The 19,599-nt window shown below is 45.3% G+C and overlaps 1 protein-coding gene across 3 annotated transcripts in view; it reads left to right on the top strand.

Moving 5' to 3' along the window:
- LOC139747255 (rho-related GTP-binding protein RhoU-like) overlaps nt 1-19,599 on the top strand; it is a 796,670-nt gene that overhangs the window by 55,085 nt on the left and 721,986 nt on the right. For all 3 annotated transcript variants that reach the window (XM_071659343.1, XM_071659344.1, XM_071659345.1), the window contains exon 3: nt 5,930-5,988. In XM_071659343.1, the coding sequence (XP_071515444.1) occupies nt 5,930-5,988 (59 nt within the window). The remainder of the gene's footprint in view (nt 1-5,929; nt 5,989-19,599) is intronic.

The following is a 19,599-nucleotide window of genomic DNA, read 5'->3' on the forward strand; positions in this document are numbered from 1 at the left end:
TTGATACAGTGGTTAAATTGATGAGAACTACTATTGACGTTTGTGTAAATAAATTATACATTTCCTTTTTCCATAGCCAGAGGTTGATCCATTATGTGACATTCATTTTTTCATTTCATTTCAAGCTAAAAGTTTCAGTTTTCTAAATTGTTTCTTACATTTTTCATATGTATATATATGTATGTGTGTGTGTGTGTATATGTGCGTATGTATGTGTATGTATATATATATATATATATATATATATATATATATATATATATATATATATATATATATATATTATCCCTGGGGATAGGGGTGAAAGAATACTTCCCACGCATTCCTCGCGTGTCGTAGAAAGCGACTAGAGGGGACGGGAGCGGGGGGCCAGAAATCCTCCCCTCCTTGTATTTTTTTTAACTTTCTAAAATGGGAAACAGAAGAAGGAGTCACGCGGGGAGTGCTCATCCTCCTCGAAGGCTCAGATTGGGGTGTCTAAATGTGTGTGGATGTAACCAAGATGTGAAAAAAGGAGAGATAGGTAGTATGTTTGAGGAAAGGAACCTGGATGTTTTGGCTCTGAGTGAAACGAAGCTCAAGGGTAAAGGGGAAGAGTGGTTTGGGAATGTCTTGGGAGTAAAGTCAGGGGTTAGTGAGAGGACAAGAGCAAGGGAAGGAGTAGCAGTACTCCTGAAACAGGAGTTGTGGGAGTATGTGATAGAATGTAAGAAAGTAAATTCTCGATTAATATGGGTAAAACTGAAAGTTGATGGAGAGAGATGGGTGATTATTGGTGCATACGCACCTGGGCATGAGAAGAAAGATCATGAGAGGCAAGTGTTTTGGGAGCAGCTGAATGAGTGTGTTAGTGGTTTTGATGCACGAGACCGGGTTATAGTGATGGGTGATTTGAATGCAAAGGTGAGTAATGTGGCAGTTTAGGGAATAATTGGTATACATGGGGTGTTCAGTGTTGTAAATGGAAATGGTGAAGAGCTTGTAGATTTATGTGCTGAAAAAGGACCGATGATTGGGAATACCTGGTTTAAAAAGAGAGATATACATAAGTATACTTATGTAAGTAGGAGAGATGGCCAGAGAGTGTTATTGGATTACATGTTAATTGACAGGCGTGCGAAAGAGAGACTTTTGGATGTTAATGTGCTGAGAGGTGCAACTGGAGGGATGTCTGATCATTATCTTGTGGAGGCTAAGGTGAAGATTTGTATGGGTTTTCAGAAAAGAAGAGTGAATGTTGGGGTGAAGAGGGTGGTGAGAGTAAGTGAGCTTGGGAAGGAGACTTGTGTGAGGAAGTACCAGGAGAGACTGAGTACAGAATGGAAAAAGGTGAGAACAATGGAAGTAAGGGGAGTGGGGGAGGAATGGGATGTATTTAGGGAATCAGTGATGGATTGCGCAAAAGATGCTTGTGGCATGAGAAGAGTGGGAGGTGGGTTGATTAGAAAGGGTAGTGAGTGGTGGGATGAAGAAGTAAGAGTATTAGTGAAAGAGAAGAGAGAGGCATTTGGACGATTTTTGCAGGGAAAAAATGCAATTGAGTGGGAGATGTATAAAAGAAAGAGACAGGAGGTCAAGAGAAAGGTGCAAGAGGAGAAAAAAAGGGCAAATGAGAGTTGGGGTGAGAGAGTATCATTAAATTTTAGGGAGAATAAAAAGATGTTTTGGAAGGAGGTAAATAAAGTGCGTAAGACAAGGGAGCAAATGGGAACTTCAGTGAAGGGCGCAAATGGGGAGGTGATAACAAGTAGTGGTGATGTGAGAAGGAGATGGAGTGAGTATTTTGAAGGTTTGTTGAATGTGTTTGATGATAGAGTGGCAGATATAGGGTGTTTTGGTCGAGGTGGTGTGCAAAGTGAGAGGGTTAGGGAAAATGATTTGGTAAACAGAGAAGAGGTAGTAAGAGCTTTGCGGAAGATGAAAGCCGGCAAGGCAGCAGGTTTGGATGGTATTGCAGTGGAATTTATTAAAAAAGGCGGTGACTGTATTGTTGACTGGTTGGTAAGGTTATTTAATGTATGTATGACTCATGGTGAGGTGCCTGAGGATTGGCGGAATGCGTGCATAGTGCCATTGTAGAAAAGCAAAGGGGATAAGAGTGAGTGCTCAAATTACAGAGGTATAAGTTTGTTGAGTATTCCTGGTAAATTATATGGGAGGGTATTGATTGAGAGGGTGGAGGCATGTACAGAGCATCAGATTGGGGAAGAGCAGTGTGGTTTCAGAAGTGGTAGAGGATGTGTGGATCAGGTGTTTGCTTTGAAGAATGTATGTGAGAAATACTTAGAAAAGCAAATGGATTTGTATGTAGCATTTATGGATCTGGAGAAGGCATATGATAGAGTTGATAGAGATGCTCTGTGGAAGGTATTAAGAATATATGGTGTGGGAGGCAAGTTGTTAGAAGCGGTGAAAAGTTTTTATCGAGGATGTAAGGCATGTGTACGTGTAGGAAGAGAGGAAAGTGATTGGTTCTCAGTGAATGTAGGTTTGCGGCAGGGGTGTGTGATGTCTCCATGGTTGTTTAATTTGTTTATGGATGGGGTTGTTAGGGAGGTGAATGCAAGAGTTTTGGAAAGAGGGGCAAGTATGAAGTCTGTTGGGGATGAGAGAGCTTGGGAAGTGAGTCAGTTGTTGTTCGCTGATGATACAGCGCTGGTGGCTGATTCATGTGAGAAACTGCAGAAGCTGGTGACTGAGTTTGGTAAAGTGTGTGAAAAAAGAAAGTTAAGAGTAAATGTGAATAAGAGCAAGGTTATTAGGTACAGTAGGGTTGAGGGTCAAGTCAATTGGGAGGTAAGTTTGAATGGAGAAAAACTGGAGGAAGTGAAGTGTTTTAGATATCTGGGAGTGGATCTGGCAGCGGATGGAACCATGGAAGCGGAAGTGGATCATAGGGTGGGGGAGGGGGCGAAAATTCTGGGAGCCTTGAAGAATGTGTGGAAGTCGAGAACATTATCTCGGAAAGCAAAAATGGGTATGTTTGAAGGAATAGTGGTTCCAACAATGTTGTATGGTTGCGAGGCGTGGGCTATGGATAGAGTTGTGCGCAGGAGGATGGATGTGCTGGAAATGAGATGTTTGAGGACAATGTGTGGTGTGAGGTGGTTTGATCGAGGTAGTAACGTAAGGGTAAGAGAGATGTGTGGAAATAAAAAGAGCGTGGTTGAGAGAGCAGAAGAGGGTGTTTTGAAATGGTTTGGGCACATGGAGAGAATGAGTGAGGAAAGATTGACCAAGAGGATATATGTGTCGGAGGTGGAGGGAACGAGGAGAAGTGGGAGACCAAATTGGAGGTGGAAAGATGGAGTGAAAAAGATTTTGTGTGATCGGGGCCTGAACATGCAGGAGGGTGAAAGGAGGGCAAGGAATAGAGTGAATTGGAGCGATGTGGTATACCGGGGTTGACGTGCTGTCAGTGGATTGAATCAAGGCATGTGAAGCGTCTGGGGTAAACCATGGAAAGCTGTGTAGGTATGTATATTTGCGTGTGTGGACGTATGTATATACATGTGTATGGGGGTGGGTTGGGCCATTTCTTTCGTCTGTTTCCTTGCGCTACCTAGCAAACGCGGGAGACAGCGACCAAAAGAAAAAAAAAAAAAAAAAAATATATATATATATATATATATATATATATATATATATATATATATATAGAGAGAGAGAGAGAGAGAGAGAGAGAGAGAGAGAGAGAGAGAGAGAGACAAATTTAGTGCAAATGAACGCGCACTTTTCAAAGAACACATAATACTCTCCAACCCCTTACCATTTGCGGGGTTGCTGGGTACTCAAACCACTCGGCTTTGCTTCCCGTAATAGGGAAATGACAATTCGGTTACTAGTAATGGAATACCTTTCGTCTCACGTCTATTTCCCTATTAGGGGCAGCATAGCCAAGTAGTTAACGTACCCAGCAACCACCCAAAGGGTACGAGGTTCGAATCCTTACTGTTGGGCATTTTGTGTTTATGAAAATTGCGCATCTAATTGTCCTATATTTGTGTTCTTATACCTCTACGACTTGATGGGGAAATGACTGTGTGTGTGTGTGTGTGTGTGTGTGTGTGTGTGTGTGTGTGCGTGTTTATTCATTTATGTGTGGCTCATGTGACGCATAACCTTGTCAGGTGAGGGTGAGAAAGGGTCAAGTAAGAAAGTTATCACCAAAGGCAGGTGTTGGGTGACCATAGGCAGGACCCAGGTGATCACCGGCAAGTGTCAGGTCATGTATGTATCCTGGTCAAGGTGTCCCTCCTGTCTTCATGAGGCCTTCACAGTGCTAAAGAAGGCGGCTACGTCCACCGGCCGGGACCATAGGTCGTAACGTTCAGTGATGCCATTACTGTTTCTTTTACGGGAAGACAGTTCCCCCCCCCCCCACACACACACATATATACCTGGGTTATGTCAGGTACCCATTCTGGCGACTAGCGTTTGTATGTGGGAAGATGGAAAATTTTTTTTTTTTTGACAATACCCATTTGCCGCTTGATCCTGTACAGGTGTAGTAAAAGGCGGGCGGGTGTGAATATGTATATATGTATTTGTCTGTGTATGTGTATGTATATACTGATGTGTATATGTATGTATTTGTGGATGTGTATATGTATGTATTTGTGTATATGGGTGGATGGGCCATTCTTTGTCTGTTTCCTGGCTCTACCTCGCTGACGCGGGAAACGGCGATTGTTTCAAAATGTTAATAATGATGATAATAATAATAATGATAATGATAATAATAATGATATTATTATTATTATTATTGTTATTATTATTATTATTATTATTATTATTATTATTATTATTATTATTATTACTAATGCTCCTACTACTGTTGCTGCTACTACCGCTACTACTCCTAGCGTGTGGAGGTGTCATTTTCTGAAGTAGATGTTAATTTCCATTAGTTAGACTGAATAGCGTATTAACTGTCGAAGCTTAACACAGCCGTCACCATTCAGGTCATGTCGTTGTCACCTTTAATGCGCGTTTTTCTAGGTAAGAAGTATCACCAGAGGGTAAAGTGTTGCCAGGCATAACATGTTTGACTTAATATATTTGTTCGAGTAATGACGTGTGATCAGCTACGTGGAGCAGGTACGTGCGTGTTGGAACGGTTTATCGCTGTCCCGGGTGGTCCCGTTTTTTGTTGGCAGGCTGACTGGCTTACCAGGCCTTGCGATGCGTAGGATTTTTTTGTTTATGTATTTGCTTTACTGTTGCCCAGTGGCTTTATAGTTTTACTCTGAAATTTGTCATAGTGTGACTTGTAATAGCAAATATTGACTAGTGTGACTTGTAATAGCAAATAATGACTAGTTTATTGGTTTAAAGAACAGTTACGTTGGCATGATGGTAGAGCTACGCACTGTCTGTCTCTTTAACGGACTTATGTCATGTTGGTTTTTTGTATTTCACACGAGATATACCCGTTCTTACATCGATACGATGCATAATACAAGTGGCCCGCGACTTCTAAACGGCGTCAAGAGCCACAAGTTAATAAGTGAGAGTCTTCCACGGTGGTAATGACGGGGGCTCAGTATATGCCACACCACTCACCATAATGAAGGTAATGAATAGACCGTATCCGTGCAAACTGACTTTTTCTTTCGTGTAAATGATCACTTCCTGAGCGCGGTTTGTATGTATGTGCAGGGCTCGGGCAGACATCCCCCATCCGTAGCGAAAACAGGTGCGTCACCGCGTGTGGCGGTATTGCCGTGCACGCTACACCCCTAGTGCTGGGCATATAGCGAGTATATATTACAGATATTCAGGTTTTTACCTTAACATGAAGGTTGTATAGGAATATTAGATAATTCTCTTGCATTTATGTTTCACTTAATATTGGTTATTGTGATATGTCATATTATATTTCATATTGCATGAACGTGATCAGTAAGAGAGTTCCTTCTTGTTTCAGTGGTAGTGAACGTGGACAACCAGCCCGTCAGACTGCAGCTGTGTGACACTGCTGGACAGGTGAGTCACCTCCGCTATTACACCTGATAACCACCTGACTGCCCCCCCCCCCCTCCCCCACCTGTCTTTTACCCTCCCACTCCCTCCACCTACTCAGTTCCCATGTCCGATGATTTCTTAACGTGTATCCATGCATACGGTGCTGGATGAGTGACTCCCACATCAAATCGCCTTGCTGTGTGTGGTTCTGGAGGAGTTGGTGATGGTGATGGAGGTGTGAGGACAGTCTGCAGATGGTGCACCTCTCTCCAGTCGTAGATTTAACGTTGTACGGACATGTAAAAAAGTGTTTGGGATTAAATGTTCGTCATTGTGCATGATGCAGTATCAGGTAAGTTAATCAGGAAATGAATGATGATGAATTACCTGCCTGAGCAGAGAATTGGTAAAAGGCAGTTTAGTATATACAGAGGCAAAGTAATGCACTTCTGATGTAAAGGAAATAGCAGTGTTAAACATTTGAAGTAAAACTTGTACAGGATAAGAAGGATCTTAAATTTGTGGTCAGCAGTGTTCCTCGTTCACCGTGCGGTGTACAGCCTGATTCAGTTCTTTGTTTGATATTTATTGTAATGATTATTGATCACCTTACACAATGACCATATTATTGACCTGCAGCTTAGTACTTTTCTTCCATTTAGAGTATGTTTCACAGCTCTGGTCCAGCAGTTCTGTGAAATAGGAACACAGAGAGTATACAGGACACGTACACCTATGTGTAAAGTGACGATTGATCTTAGAAAGGAAAACTGAAGGAGATATAGTGAGAATGAAAAAACCAGTCTTTATGATGATCTTAGAAAAGTATTGAAAATCTCAAATTCGAGTTTCAGTATTGAAAGTTGTAAATACACAGTTTATGATAATCTTAGAAAAGTATTGAAAATTAAACAAATTCGAGTGTCAGTATTGAAAGTTGTAAGTACAAAAAGACTGGATAAAAGTCCCAGAGTAAAAGTCCGGTAGAAGAGAGGAAGGTAACATTAGATCTCATAAGCAGAGTAAGGGTTCACTGGCACTGTAGGTGCTTGTAGGTATGGTAAGTACGAGGACTGCAAGCTGAAGCAGCGGAGAGCTGGAGCAATGGTACTGTACGGATGCATTTCTTCAGCAAACCTGGCTATAGATGCCTATTGGTCATCTGGCATCAGGCATTCCTTTGTACTCTTTAAACACTTCCTAGTGCCGAGGTCTTCAGTGATGTATCTCGCTGTTTTCTGTAGAAAAACAGTATGTCATGAGGTGATTATTTGGTTACGGTGTGATAGATTACTTGTGACCCCTTTAGCACCCTTGGATATAATGACCTTGTATGTAACCTGCTTTAAAGTATCAGATCAGAGATCAGGCCCTCATACTCAGAAGGCCATACCGTTGTGTTAAAGGGTCGTACCGTCATGCACGAGAGTCGCACTGTCGTGCTCGAGGGTAGTACCGTTATGTTGGGTTAAACGGCCTGTTAGGATGTTCTGCAGTTCTCTCTCGCGGGTGTCAGAGAGAGGGCTTGTGGGTACCCAAGCCTGGGAAATACTTTTTACTCTCGCTCGTCTGTCAGTCAGGTAATGAAGGTCATAGTTACGCTACCCTAAGTGTCAGGGTAATGGATATGTGATGGGCAGCGGGTAAGACCGGCCACAAGACCACAGCAATTTGCTTGTGTGGCTAGTTCAAGCGGTGAGGTGTGGTGTTGGTGTTGGCACGATGCTTGAAGGCAGGCATAAGTCAGCATGTTCCAGGGACCTTCCGTGTTATACATTGCTCTGGTGAGTAGAAGAGGAACTAAGTCTTATACATGCTCGCCTTTACCGCCTGAGTGAGGTTGCATTGGGAACTGAGCCTTGGAAGGGAAATCGTCTTTTTCCGTCATCGTCTGTTCCTAATTATAGGAAATGAAGCTGCCGGGGGGAAGGATTTCCAGCCGCTGAGAGCTGGTCCATGTGAACTGCGTCATTTCATCTGCTCAACACAAAGTCGGTGAAGGATATGATGATTACGTGTTCTGTGGACATGACTGGAAGACAGGGCCCAGTGACGGACCTGTGTGTTGTCCCAGTGAAAAATAGCTTGTCTGTATCGCCGTTAGGGTCAGGTTTTTTTATGGAAATGATATTACAGTAGTCTTGATGTTTTAACCTCCATTTGTCTTGGTAAGGCTTATCGATATGACCTGTGACCTGATGCGTGAAGACATTGGTCAGCAGTGGTCATGTATCAGGAGCTTGCTTGTGACCCTCTGGTAACCAGGCTATATGAGCGGTAGTCATCAGAAGCAAGACTCATGCCAAGTAAGACACTGTGTGTGTGTGTGTCTATATATATATATATATATATATATATATATATATATATATATATATATATATATATATTATGCAGGAGGCTCCAGTCACATCAAGACCGGGCCTAAATTGGTATATGAAGATGGTTGATGAGAGGGAGAAAGAGAGGAGTTGAGTAAAGGTATGTAAGGAGAATGAAAACCTGTTGTTTTAGATGGTCGTGTCCAAGCTTCTGAGTTGAGACGTTGGTCGACGTAGCTGTTGGATGCCACGGCTCGTAGGCCCACGTAAACGCTACAGCCTATTTGGTGTGATGAATTTTGTACGTAGTTATCGAGGGCCGTCTTGAATTTCTGGTGGCTGTAGGCACTGTGTTGAGCAGTCTGGGGCGCCGGAAATGGAGACAGGATTTCTGTGTATGGACCCTGGAGTAAGAGGTGGTGTTTTTGTGGTTTGTGGTGCGGGAGGCAGCAGGTTGGGAGGAAGGTGGAGGTCCCGGGCGTTCACCGTCAGTCGTGGAGGCCACAGCTTAACGAGGTAGCAGTGTGGCGCAACACACCGCCCACCATTACATCAGAATTATCCACTACACTTGGTATATTCTCTCCCGAGACTCTACACGTCCACTGGTGTATTCCTTACCTTCTCCTGCTTTACCCTGGCGGCACTCACTTAACCTGGTGTCTAAGCCGTTGTCAAACAGCAGATTCTGGCGTGTAAAGTGACGCTAACCACCAGCGTGGCAATGAGAGGGTGAAGCGAGTGTGTGTTTGCGCTTGTACGTGTGTTTGTCAGTTACACTGAGGGAGGGAGAGTGTGAGCAGGTATTTGTGCACATCAGGAGAAAAGTGTTCACTGGTGGGGGCCCTTTCTCAACCTCACAGTCTGACGTTCACACTCTTGAATTTTGCAACACCGTCTTCATCCACTTCCTCTTTCCTGGATATGTTGCACGTGTCCACTCCTTGGCTGACGATATGCTCGCTCACGCTCCTCCAGACTCCTCCCCCCACCCCCTTGCCTGGCTCCCTGTTTGTCCTCTTTGTTTTGGAGTCTCATATGATTTAGGAGGACCGGCCCTTGTAATGTTCATGGTGGTTCCCCGGTAATGCGTGTGTGGTTATCATGCCTCACTCTTTCCCCCACTGTCACAAGATTGAAGGCTGATCTCCTTACTCCGTAACGTGCATCCAATACCATTGTCGTTGCACTCCGTTGGACTCGAGCAGTTCTTTTGAGTGAAATGAGACGGGAATGTACGTCGTATGTGTCTTGAACATCTCGTTGTCTTTGTGTCTTGAAAAACGCTAAATGCGAATTATATCTTAGTTCTCTGTTGATGGTCATCATGCGGTTGTCCATGAATCTGATACGTTCGGTGTGATGTCACATGGGTTCTTCCCACTTGCTTTCTTCTTTTATGACATGAACAAGTCTTGTCTGTTTATTCTTTTTTTTTTTGTCTTCATTGATTTACATTTTCCAGGTTCAGATTTTATGAGCCAGTAACTCAACCGCTTCTGCATGCACTCCTCGTTGCAGCACACGTCATTCCTAAGTGTAGTATCATGAGCAACACATTCTCTTGCGTTTACATCCGTATGAGGAGTCACGTGTGTCATTCACAACAGTGAAAGGGGATAAAGTGTATGTGTGTCAAACATTGTGACCTCCATGTCTTAATGCGGTGGTTTCCGGGAGTCCTTGAGACCTTCCATGCCACACTACATCACCTTACGCCCACTCATCACCACCACCACCACCACCACCAACACGCCCACTCATCACCACCACCACCACCAACACGCCCACTCATCACCACCACCACCACCACCAACACGCCCACTCATCACCACCACCACCACCACCAACACGCCCACTCATCACCACCACCACCACCAACACGCCCACTCATCACCACCACCACCACCACCAACACGCCCACTCATCACCACCACCACCACCACCAACACGCCCACTCATCACCACCACCACCACCAACACGCCCACTCATCACCACCACCACCACCACCAACACGCCCACTCATCACCACCACCACCACCACCAACACGCCCACTCATCACCACCACCACCACCACCAACACGCCCACTCATCACCACCACCACCACCACCAACACGCCCACTCATCACCACCACCACCACCACCACCAAAACTCCCACTCATCACCACCACCACCACCACCAAAACTCCCACTCATCACCACCACCACCACCACCAACACGCCCACTCATCACCACCACCACCACCAACACGCCCACTCACACCACCACCACCACCACCAAAACTCCCACTCATCACCACCACCACCACCACCAACACGCCCACTCATCACTACCACCACCACCAACACGCCCACTCATCACCACCACCAACACGCCCACTCATCACCACCACCAACACGCCCACTCATCATCACCACCACCACCACCCACTCATCACCACCACCACCACCACCACCCACTCACCACCACCACCACCCCACACGCCCACTCATCATCACCACCACCACCCACACGCCCACTCGGTCATCACCACCACCATCCACTCGCCCACTCGTCACCACCACCACCCACACACTCACTCATCACCCCCATCACCTCCATCATCCACACGCCTACTCACTCACCACCACCACCACCACCACCACCACCACCACCCCACACGCCCACTCATCACCACCACCACCCTCACGCCCATTCATCATCATCACCACCACCACCCACACGCCCACTCATCACCACCACCATCCACACGCTCACTCATCATCACCACCATCCACACGCCCACTCACCACCACTACCTGCTTTCCCACTATCCACTCACTAGTCTGGGTCACAGGTGTGTTGAGATTGGCCTGGTCCATCCATGCCTTGCATGGGCCCTTAACAGTGACAATCCCTCCCCTGGTGTGTGTGTGTGTGTGTGTGTGTGTGTGTGTGTGTGTGTGTGTGTGTGTTACGGGGAGAAAGTTTTAAATTTGAATTGTCCCGTCTTTTAACCTTGTATGTACGTATCATGTCTTTATACATTTATACACATACACACCCTAGCCTAAGCCAGGTACCCATTTATCGACCTGCCTCGAGGGGAGGATGAACACCTGGGTTGAACACCTGGGTTGAACACCTGCCACGCTCAGAATTCGAACCCATACGGGTCCGACTCCGGGTTGGCCCGTGTTGATTCATTAACGCTAACCACGGAGGCCCGTGTATGTATGTGTGTGTGTGTGTGTGTGTGTGTAAATAAATGTATATATAGATTAAGAACAGTTAATCGATTTTCGATAGCCATTCTGTTGAAAGTACAAGGTTGAGATATTACAAATATTTCAGAACTGGGAGGTCATAATAGTAACTAGTTAACGACTAGTTAACGAATCATAAAAAGAGCTTAAGATCAAGATGGACTTTGGATAAGCACGTGAGTGAGATGTGTCTCCATAGTCAGGGTTAGCAGATGTGTGCGAGTATGTGTGCCAGCCGCTGCTTCTGCCCGCACAGAGAACATGGCGGCGGGGAGATGGATGCTTGACCGGCCAAGGGTAGGGTGGTCGCAGGTGTCTTGTACCAATAACGTGATACAGGAGATCTGTGGTAGCGACGGGATGGGACGACGGGTTCATCTGGTATTGGGTGATGAAGCAACCTGTATAGTAGGGTTCAGCCTGATGCTAGTGCTATATGTACAGCCTAGCTACCACAGCCACGTCATATTCGTCACAGCCAAGTCTGCATATATACATCAACTCATCATTGGATACACATTTTATAGTCGTTTTCGGAGGACTTGATGGTTATCTATCCCCCCAAGATTTTTTCCTAGGCTATGTTAGGTTGTAAGATTGTTAAAATTGGTTAGGTAAGAATGCAGACCTAACGAAACTTGGTGAATACCTGGTGAAGTCTTCACCCTCACAGCCTAGGCTGGCTCCAAGCTGCTGGATTGGGTCGTTGGTTAGCATGATCTAGCCTAGCCTTACCTTGTCTATAAGTACGTTTTAGGGCCAGTCTTTAGGGGGTCCTTGTTTTTTTTTAAAATTTGTGTAGTTTTTTCACTTTATGACATTTTGATGTTTGATTTTCACATTGATGTATTGCTTGTCCTTGGGAAGTTAGCCTTCCCCAGGTGCAGGTAGGACACTAGGATGTAACCCCCAGTGTGGAGGCTACTACGGTAACGTGAGTAACATAGGTTTGAAGGCCAGAGTTGTATGATGAGCCCTCGGGGTCACTGTTAGTGCATGACGGCAGGAGAGGTGCACCATGCTGGCTGGAGCCTCCTGCCACCCAACCGAACCCACCCGCCGGCAGTAACTTGTATTGTTTCCATTATCCAGTCATGTTCAACACCTGCCATACCTCGTTTGTCAGAAACACATCTTACGTAGATGGCACGTCTGTTTAACGAGACATGAATAGATTGTGTTGTGGTGTGATGGGGGAAGGTGTGTGTGCATGGTGATGTGGTCACCTCACTTGGATGGCTTACGTGCTTTTGTGTGTGTTAGTGGTAAAGTCTGGTGTGGCTCCCTAGGATGAATTTTCACGACAAAGGTGTGTGTGTGTGTGTGTGTGTGTGTGTGTGTGTGTGTGTGTGTGTGTGATTGGTGCTTGGATGCCAGTTGTCAGGGAAAGAACTGAGAGAAACAGGAGATAGGGTGTCGATTTCCAGTCCTTTTGCAAGCGTACAGTATGTCATGTGGCGGGTAGCGCGCCATGTAATCTCTAACTGAAATATTACCAAGCAGTCACATACCACTCACCTCCACACCTTCTAAATATAGTGTCTGCTTCGCCAGTCATTGCTTGGCCCTCATATTTCCATAAGGATTTACTTTTATTACCAGTATTGTAGAGGTTTTCGTGGAATATCTTGTGTACGTTAGGCTTCGGTTGATAGTTCCTGGTTGACATGGTATTACTGTTGTGTGTGTGTGTCTGTGTCCTTCCTGAAGGATATGGAGGTGGTCATTATGGATAATATGTTGTCCTGGGACTGGCAAACAGGTGGCCTTGAGACGGCAGAGTAGAGGCTGGCTTGTCAACATGCAGATCGTGGAGGCGTGGGTCAGATGCGTGCAAGCACCAGGGTCAGACTAAAGGTTATCGTTATCTCATGGTGTGTGTGTGTGTGTGTGTGTGTGTGTGTGTGTGTGTGTGTGTGTGTGTGTGTGTGTGTTTGCAGGAGATGTACGTAGTTAAGATGGGCCGGAGGACATGCTTGCCTCTCATTGCTAGTCCTGCTTACTTACCTACGCTGCACGGAGCCGGTGCAATACAACGGCTTCAGCAGTGAATATGTATGAAGCCATAACCAGCGAGGATCTCCCATAAGGGACTCAGGTACATTACAACATAGTGCTGGGGGTAGGTTGTGATGATTGTGGTGAGTGGGTGGGCTTCGTAGTGCTTCAGCACCCACTCACCACAACCATAGTAACATACACCCAGCAGTATGTTGTAGTTAGTTGTAGTGTACCTGAGCCTTTTATGGTAGGCATTCAATGGTTATGGCCCCATACATATTCATTCCTGAAGTCGTTGTAATGCATTCCCCTCGCGTGGAGCAGCTAAGCGCAGCTACTGATGACAACATATTTCTTTTCTCTTCATTTTGCAATGTTTTGTTTTGTCGTGGTTGGTGGAGTTGAACGGTATCAACTGGTGGCTGAGGGTAGCTGGTGCCGGCATGCCCAGCCTCTCGCCTTGTTGTACCGCATACACCAACTTTCTTATACTAGATCAGGTTCTCGCTGAGGAATGTATAGGCATGTGCTTGCTGTATATAGGTGTGGGTACGTTCTTCTCATTGTCGGGAAAGGTTTAAGGTTGGAATTACTGTCTCCGATTAATCATTGAATACTCTAACTAATGAAGTTATGAATGCTGACCGGATAGAAAAGATTTATGATATACATGAAGTAGATTTAGAGGTGGGGCTCCACAGGTATAGATCTCCTTCCCCATGGTGCTCCAATAGGTAATTACTGCCACGAAGACGGAGGTACGTTGGTACTGCCTGGAGCCACATGTTATCCTCAGTTTGTGTATATTTCCGCTCACTTGTAAATCAAAGCAATCGTTATTGCAGCTGCGTCACCACCAAGGTAGCATTGCCATCAACTGGCTTATACAGGAGAAAGCCCCACTGGTTAAAGTCAAGGTGCATTTACAAGTCGTATCAGTGGGTGATATAGTGTGTTGCTTGGTCTAATGTTGTCTGATGATTGTTGATGCTCTGGAGCCCAGCACTGGTCGGTCACTTGCCTGATGCTGTGTTGGTGTCTGGTTGTTGATGTTGAGTCCCAGTGGTAGAAGGTTCACCATGCTGACACCCTCACCCAGGCTGGGGCTAATGTTTGGTGGTACATTGGTGGGGGCTTCAGCAGCCCTCACCCAGGCCAGTGCTGATGTATGGTGATGCTTGTCCTCAGACCCAGCACGGCTTCCCCTTCCTGTAGCACTTTCTTTTATTTTCTCTCTTTCAACCCTTTTAAATGTTCAGAGATCATTGACAGTCCTTGTAGACTGAAAGATAAAAACAGAAAACCCCTTGAAATTACTTAGATCCTTCTTTCTGGAAAATTAACGAGAGCTATATATCATAATACCTTGATGGAAAATATTGAAAGGCATGGTTCCCTCTTTGTACAGAGAATAATTTTCCTTTAGGATGGTATTTGTGTAAGACTGTACATGTACGCCCATAACAACTAAAGGGTCCCATAGATCCAGTAGTAGGTGGAAACTTAGGGCACCCAAAATCATCAACAAGTATTAGAAACATTACAGACCGGCCGTGGGGGAATGTAAGATGTCACATGTCGAAGATCTGAAGTGTTCTTGATCACCTACGATGTGGAATGTGCGTACACCTACGAAGATGATAGTGCTGCAGACGAAGATGGGGGTAGTGTTGCAGAGGAGAGAATGGTGTTCGTGGTGCAGACGAAGATGGGGTATGTTGCAGAGGAAAATGGTGTTAGTGTTGCAGACGAAGTTGATGGTAGTGTTGCAGAGGAAAATAGTGTTAATGTTACAGAGGTGGATGGTGGTAGTGTTGCAGAGGGAGGTGTTGTTTTAGAGTTTGGAGTGTATGTATTGTGAGAATATTGGTCTGCGTACTTTGCTGTAGTTTGTGTAAGTGTTTGGGGCTTCAAGCAGCCTGACTGATGACAGGAGCAAGATTACAGTTTGGACCCAGAGGAAGCTTTGGAGGTGGATTTGAGCCTTCACAGTTGACGTAAGATACATATATGATTACCGTCACCTTTGTCAGCCGTTTCTTCTCATCTTCTTTGGATGTACTTTATTCTTATCTTCTTATCTGTTGTCGTCTGCTGCCGGCGCTAGGTCCTACATGTATTTGGTGACTTCTGGATGGTGTAGTGGGCTCTGGGGACGGACAATAACCTTCATCGAGACCAGGCCTCAAATGAAACACGAAAAATGGCCCAAAATGATAGAAAACGAGAGAGGAAAATGATGTAAGAGTTTATGTTTTAGATGTTGCCGCTAACAAGGGCTACCTTATTGTGCACCCATGGTCATTCTGTGAGCGGCAGCGCAAAGGGTAACGTCGGTCACAAAGGAACTGTTGTCGTACCTCAGTGGCTAGATGATCATGACGAATTTTTACGAATTCGGTTCCTTTACGGACGCTTACATTACAGCCTTTCCATATTGTTAAGCAGTCTTGTACTTGCGGAAAGTAGTGTTCAGGATCATAATTTCAGGTGACATGATTAATAACAGAGTGGTGTACCATGTCTTGTAAGGAGTGTTTGAACCCGTTTTTAAAGTACAGTCTGACACAAATTGTTCCACTGTGTTCTACTTAACAATTCATGTGAATTACGTCTCCAAATACGCTACGTTGCAATTACCTAGTGGTGTCATCTTCGGTCGTGTGCCCCAACAGTCCTTGCTGAGTCCAGGCTGCTGAGTTGTACTTGGTCGACTAAGCTATTGGAGGCGGCGGCCGGCAGATCCACACAACAACCTGGCTAGTCTGGTACATTTTATAAATAGTTATCTAGGGCCTCCTTAAGTTTCACCACTGTACACCCCATAGCGTCTTTGCCCATCAGTAAGCCTGGGTCAAGCATGTGCTTCTCAAGGAGGTGAGGTTGGTAACGGTCAGGTTAAGAGTCAACAGGTATACACCAGGTATACCAGGCCAACGTCAGCTTTTGGTGCAGCCAGCCAGCCAGCCACGGGAGGGCAGCTGGCTGGTGTAGCCAGTCTCGTCTGCTGGAGGTGTGCTGCTCTTGCCCTTAGTAGCATTTGCATAATTATCAGTTCATCATAGTTAGTCAGTCGGGACATGCACCAGCTGAAGCACTGGGGATTAAGCTGTGAAATTTATTTTCGGTCACACACGAGATAACAGTGTTGTCTTTACTGCCTCAGTCACTCTGGACGTGGAGCTATGTTTGTTCTTATTATTTCCTTGGGGGGAGGGAGTACGTGGCGCCTTTTTTTTTTTTTATTCACAAATCAAGTAGAGACCAGAGATCTTATCCCGTTGAGGTATCGCTGTCTGTAAAAATGGACGTCAGCCTCTAGGTCTCAGATTTGATTCAGAATCCTGCTAGATCTCAGAGATTGGTTCTACGAAAGTGTACAGTTGAGTCCAGAGGGAGAGGGAAAGTATTGCACGAGTTGGACGGTGTTGCGGTGGAGCTGCAGTGGACGTTATTAATGTGCGTGTCAAGACCAGCGGCACTGGCGATCGTTTGGAACCAAGGACGCCTGTAGCAGTAACAGCAGTACTGACGATTGTGTACACCCAAGGATGCTTGTAACAGCAGCAGCGGCACTAATGATTTTGTGTAGCCAAGATCGTCTGCAGCAGCAGCATTGGTGTTCAGTGGAGCTAAGGACGCCTGTAGCTGCAGCACCCACGATTTTGTGCAACAAAGGACGCCTGTAGCATTACCAGCAGCACTGGTGATTGTGTAGCTAAGGACGCCTGTAGCAGCAGCCAGCGTTATTGTCTTCTGGACGCTGCGACCCTGGATGTAACTCGGATGCTCTGCTGGGCTTGTGCTCTTTGTCCTCGCACTTCGGCTGTTTGGTGCCATTTTTGACCGGCCGGTCTTTGTTGCAAGCTTGCTTGTCATGCTGTAGGCCCATACGTACACTAGAACGCATCTAATGAAGTAAATTCATGCAAATCTTGCGACTAAAACACATTGCATAATATCATTCCAATTAGGAATTTTCTTTGTGTTCATGTTTTTCATTTGTAGTATATCATATATCTCTTTCGTTCATGTTCCAGTGATTCAGTTCTAGAAATTATAGTTTTTCCCTAGTAATTCAGATGTTATATAAGATTAATGTGAGCGGTAAAGGATCTTGGACGCTTCTGAGCCTGGTATTTATAGAATTGATGTTGGCGGTTGAGTATCAAGGTCCCTTCCTACCCTAGTATTTATAGAATTAATATGGGCGATTAAAGGATCGTGGACGATTCCTAGCCTGTATTTATGGAATTGATGGGTGACAAAAGATCTCGAACGCTTCCTAACCTGGTATTAACTGAATTGAAGTGGGAGGTAGAGAATCACGGACGCTCCCTAGCCTACTGTTCATTGAATGGAAGTCAGCGATAAAGAGTCATGGATGCTTCGTCGCTTAAGTATATTTGTCCTGGGCACTGTTACGATGTTATATCGCTCACGGATGCGGTCTAGCTGGCAGAGAATGTTATCAGTTTTCTTACTTCAATCATTTTGATACTTCTCAATATTGCCCTGACTTAACGTTGTCTTGCCAGAATGAACATTTTCTCCGGTGTGGTTTTAAAAGATGTGGTCATCCATTATGGTCGCTCTTGGATCTGTAACGCATCTTTCGCGTGATGCGATCAATCTTCCATCCGTCTTGTACTTGATATGGGACTTGATTTCTTAGTTCTTCCACGGCAGAGAATACGAAATTTCTCTCCGCCGAACATCACATTATTTTCGAAGTCTCGGTGAAAGCTTTGGTAGATGTTTTTGCTCTTATTTTCCTCAGTCGATGAAATTGCCACACTAATTCTCTTCTCCTCCAGGAAGGATGAAACACGGGAGTACTGTGGTTGCCATCAGGCCAGCAGATATAAGTGTTTGGTACTACAGTAGGGCAGCATCGCGACTACCCTTGGGCACAGTGCAGGCCGTGGATTTACTACGGTTAACTTGTACTCTGAAAGAACTTTGGTAGATTATAGAACCAGCGTCCTAATGTGCCAGGATCAAATTTATTTTGTGCGGATTCTGTTGGCTATTTCTAGACGGATACATTCAAGAAGGACTTCGGTGGTGTAGGGGTTGGGTTTGCTGACCCTGTTGCACTCACAGGCCGCCCGGGGTAAAGCCCGCACAGGTTAGAATTGTGTTCGCGGCACTCGGTCCGCAGTAAAGCCAGCTGTTCATCCTCCCTTAAGGGCTTGTCGATGATATGGGAACCTGACTCAGGCCAGGGTTTATGTAACCGTAGATAAGATGGTTTTGATTTGGTCATCCAGTTGCCCGTGACGTCTTGGCAACCTTTAAAGTATCAGTTCATAACGGCTTTTGACCTTCCCTCGTAATGCGGGAGCAGCTTTGAAAGATGTGATGGTCCAGCTTTAAATCTGTGTTTTCCAGAGGGTCGTTAGTGTGTTGGAATCAACATGTTGTATCATCTTTATAGTTCTCGTGGCCTGAGATGTCAGCGACAACTGTCCTTTAGTTATTCTGGAATTGCTTTTCTCGCTCCTGTACGAAGAAGAGGAATGTCAGCCGTGTTTTTTTTTTTTTTGTTTGTTTTTTTTGTTTGTTAATCCTCCTGGATGATACCTTTGCCAATACTCTTCCTTCAGTGTCGAATGTTTTTTTTTTTATTTTATTTCAGTTTCAACCATATAGCTCCAAGAACCCGGCCGTAGAGGGGATTTCATACGTACGTTGTCATTGGTTTTCTCGAAGTTTGGATAAATCTAAATTGGTTCCCGATAAGTTTGTCGCTGGAACTGTTTTCGAATTCTGTCGGGTCGTCAGTCCTGTGTTTTTATAGGACCAGTAAACACTGAGTCGCTCTTCATCCCTGTGTGACTCATTGTTGTTGGTGCTGCTGTAGTTACTGTGTCTGCTGTTACTGTTCTCTTATTTTTGGTGCTACAGTTCCTGTTGCTGTGGGTGATACAGCCCTTGCTGCCGCCGCTGTATTCCTGTTTTTCCCAGCTGTTCATGTTCATCATGGTGCAGCTGTTCTTGTTCTTGTTGGTGCGACAGTTGGTGTTGTTGGTGCGACAGTTGGTGGTGTTGGTGCGA

This window comes from Panulirus ornatus, chromosome 68 (genome assembly GCF_036320965.1).
Source record: "Panulirus ornatus isolate Po-2019 chromosome 68, ASM3632096v1, whole genome shotgun sequence".
Lineage (NCBI taxonomy): Eukaryota > Metazoa > Arthropoda > Malacostraca > Decapoda > Palinuridae > Panulirus > Panulirus ornatus.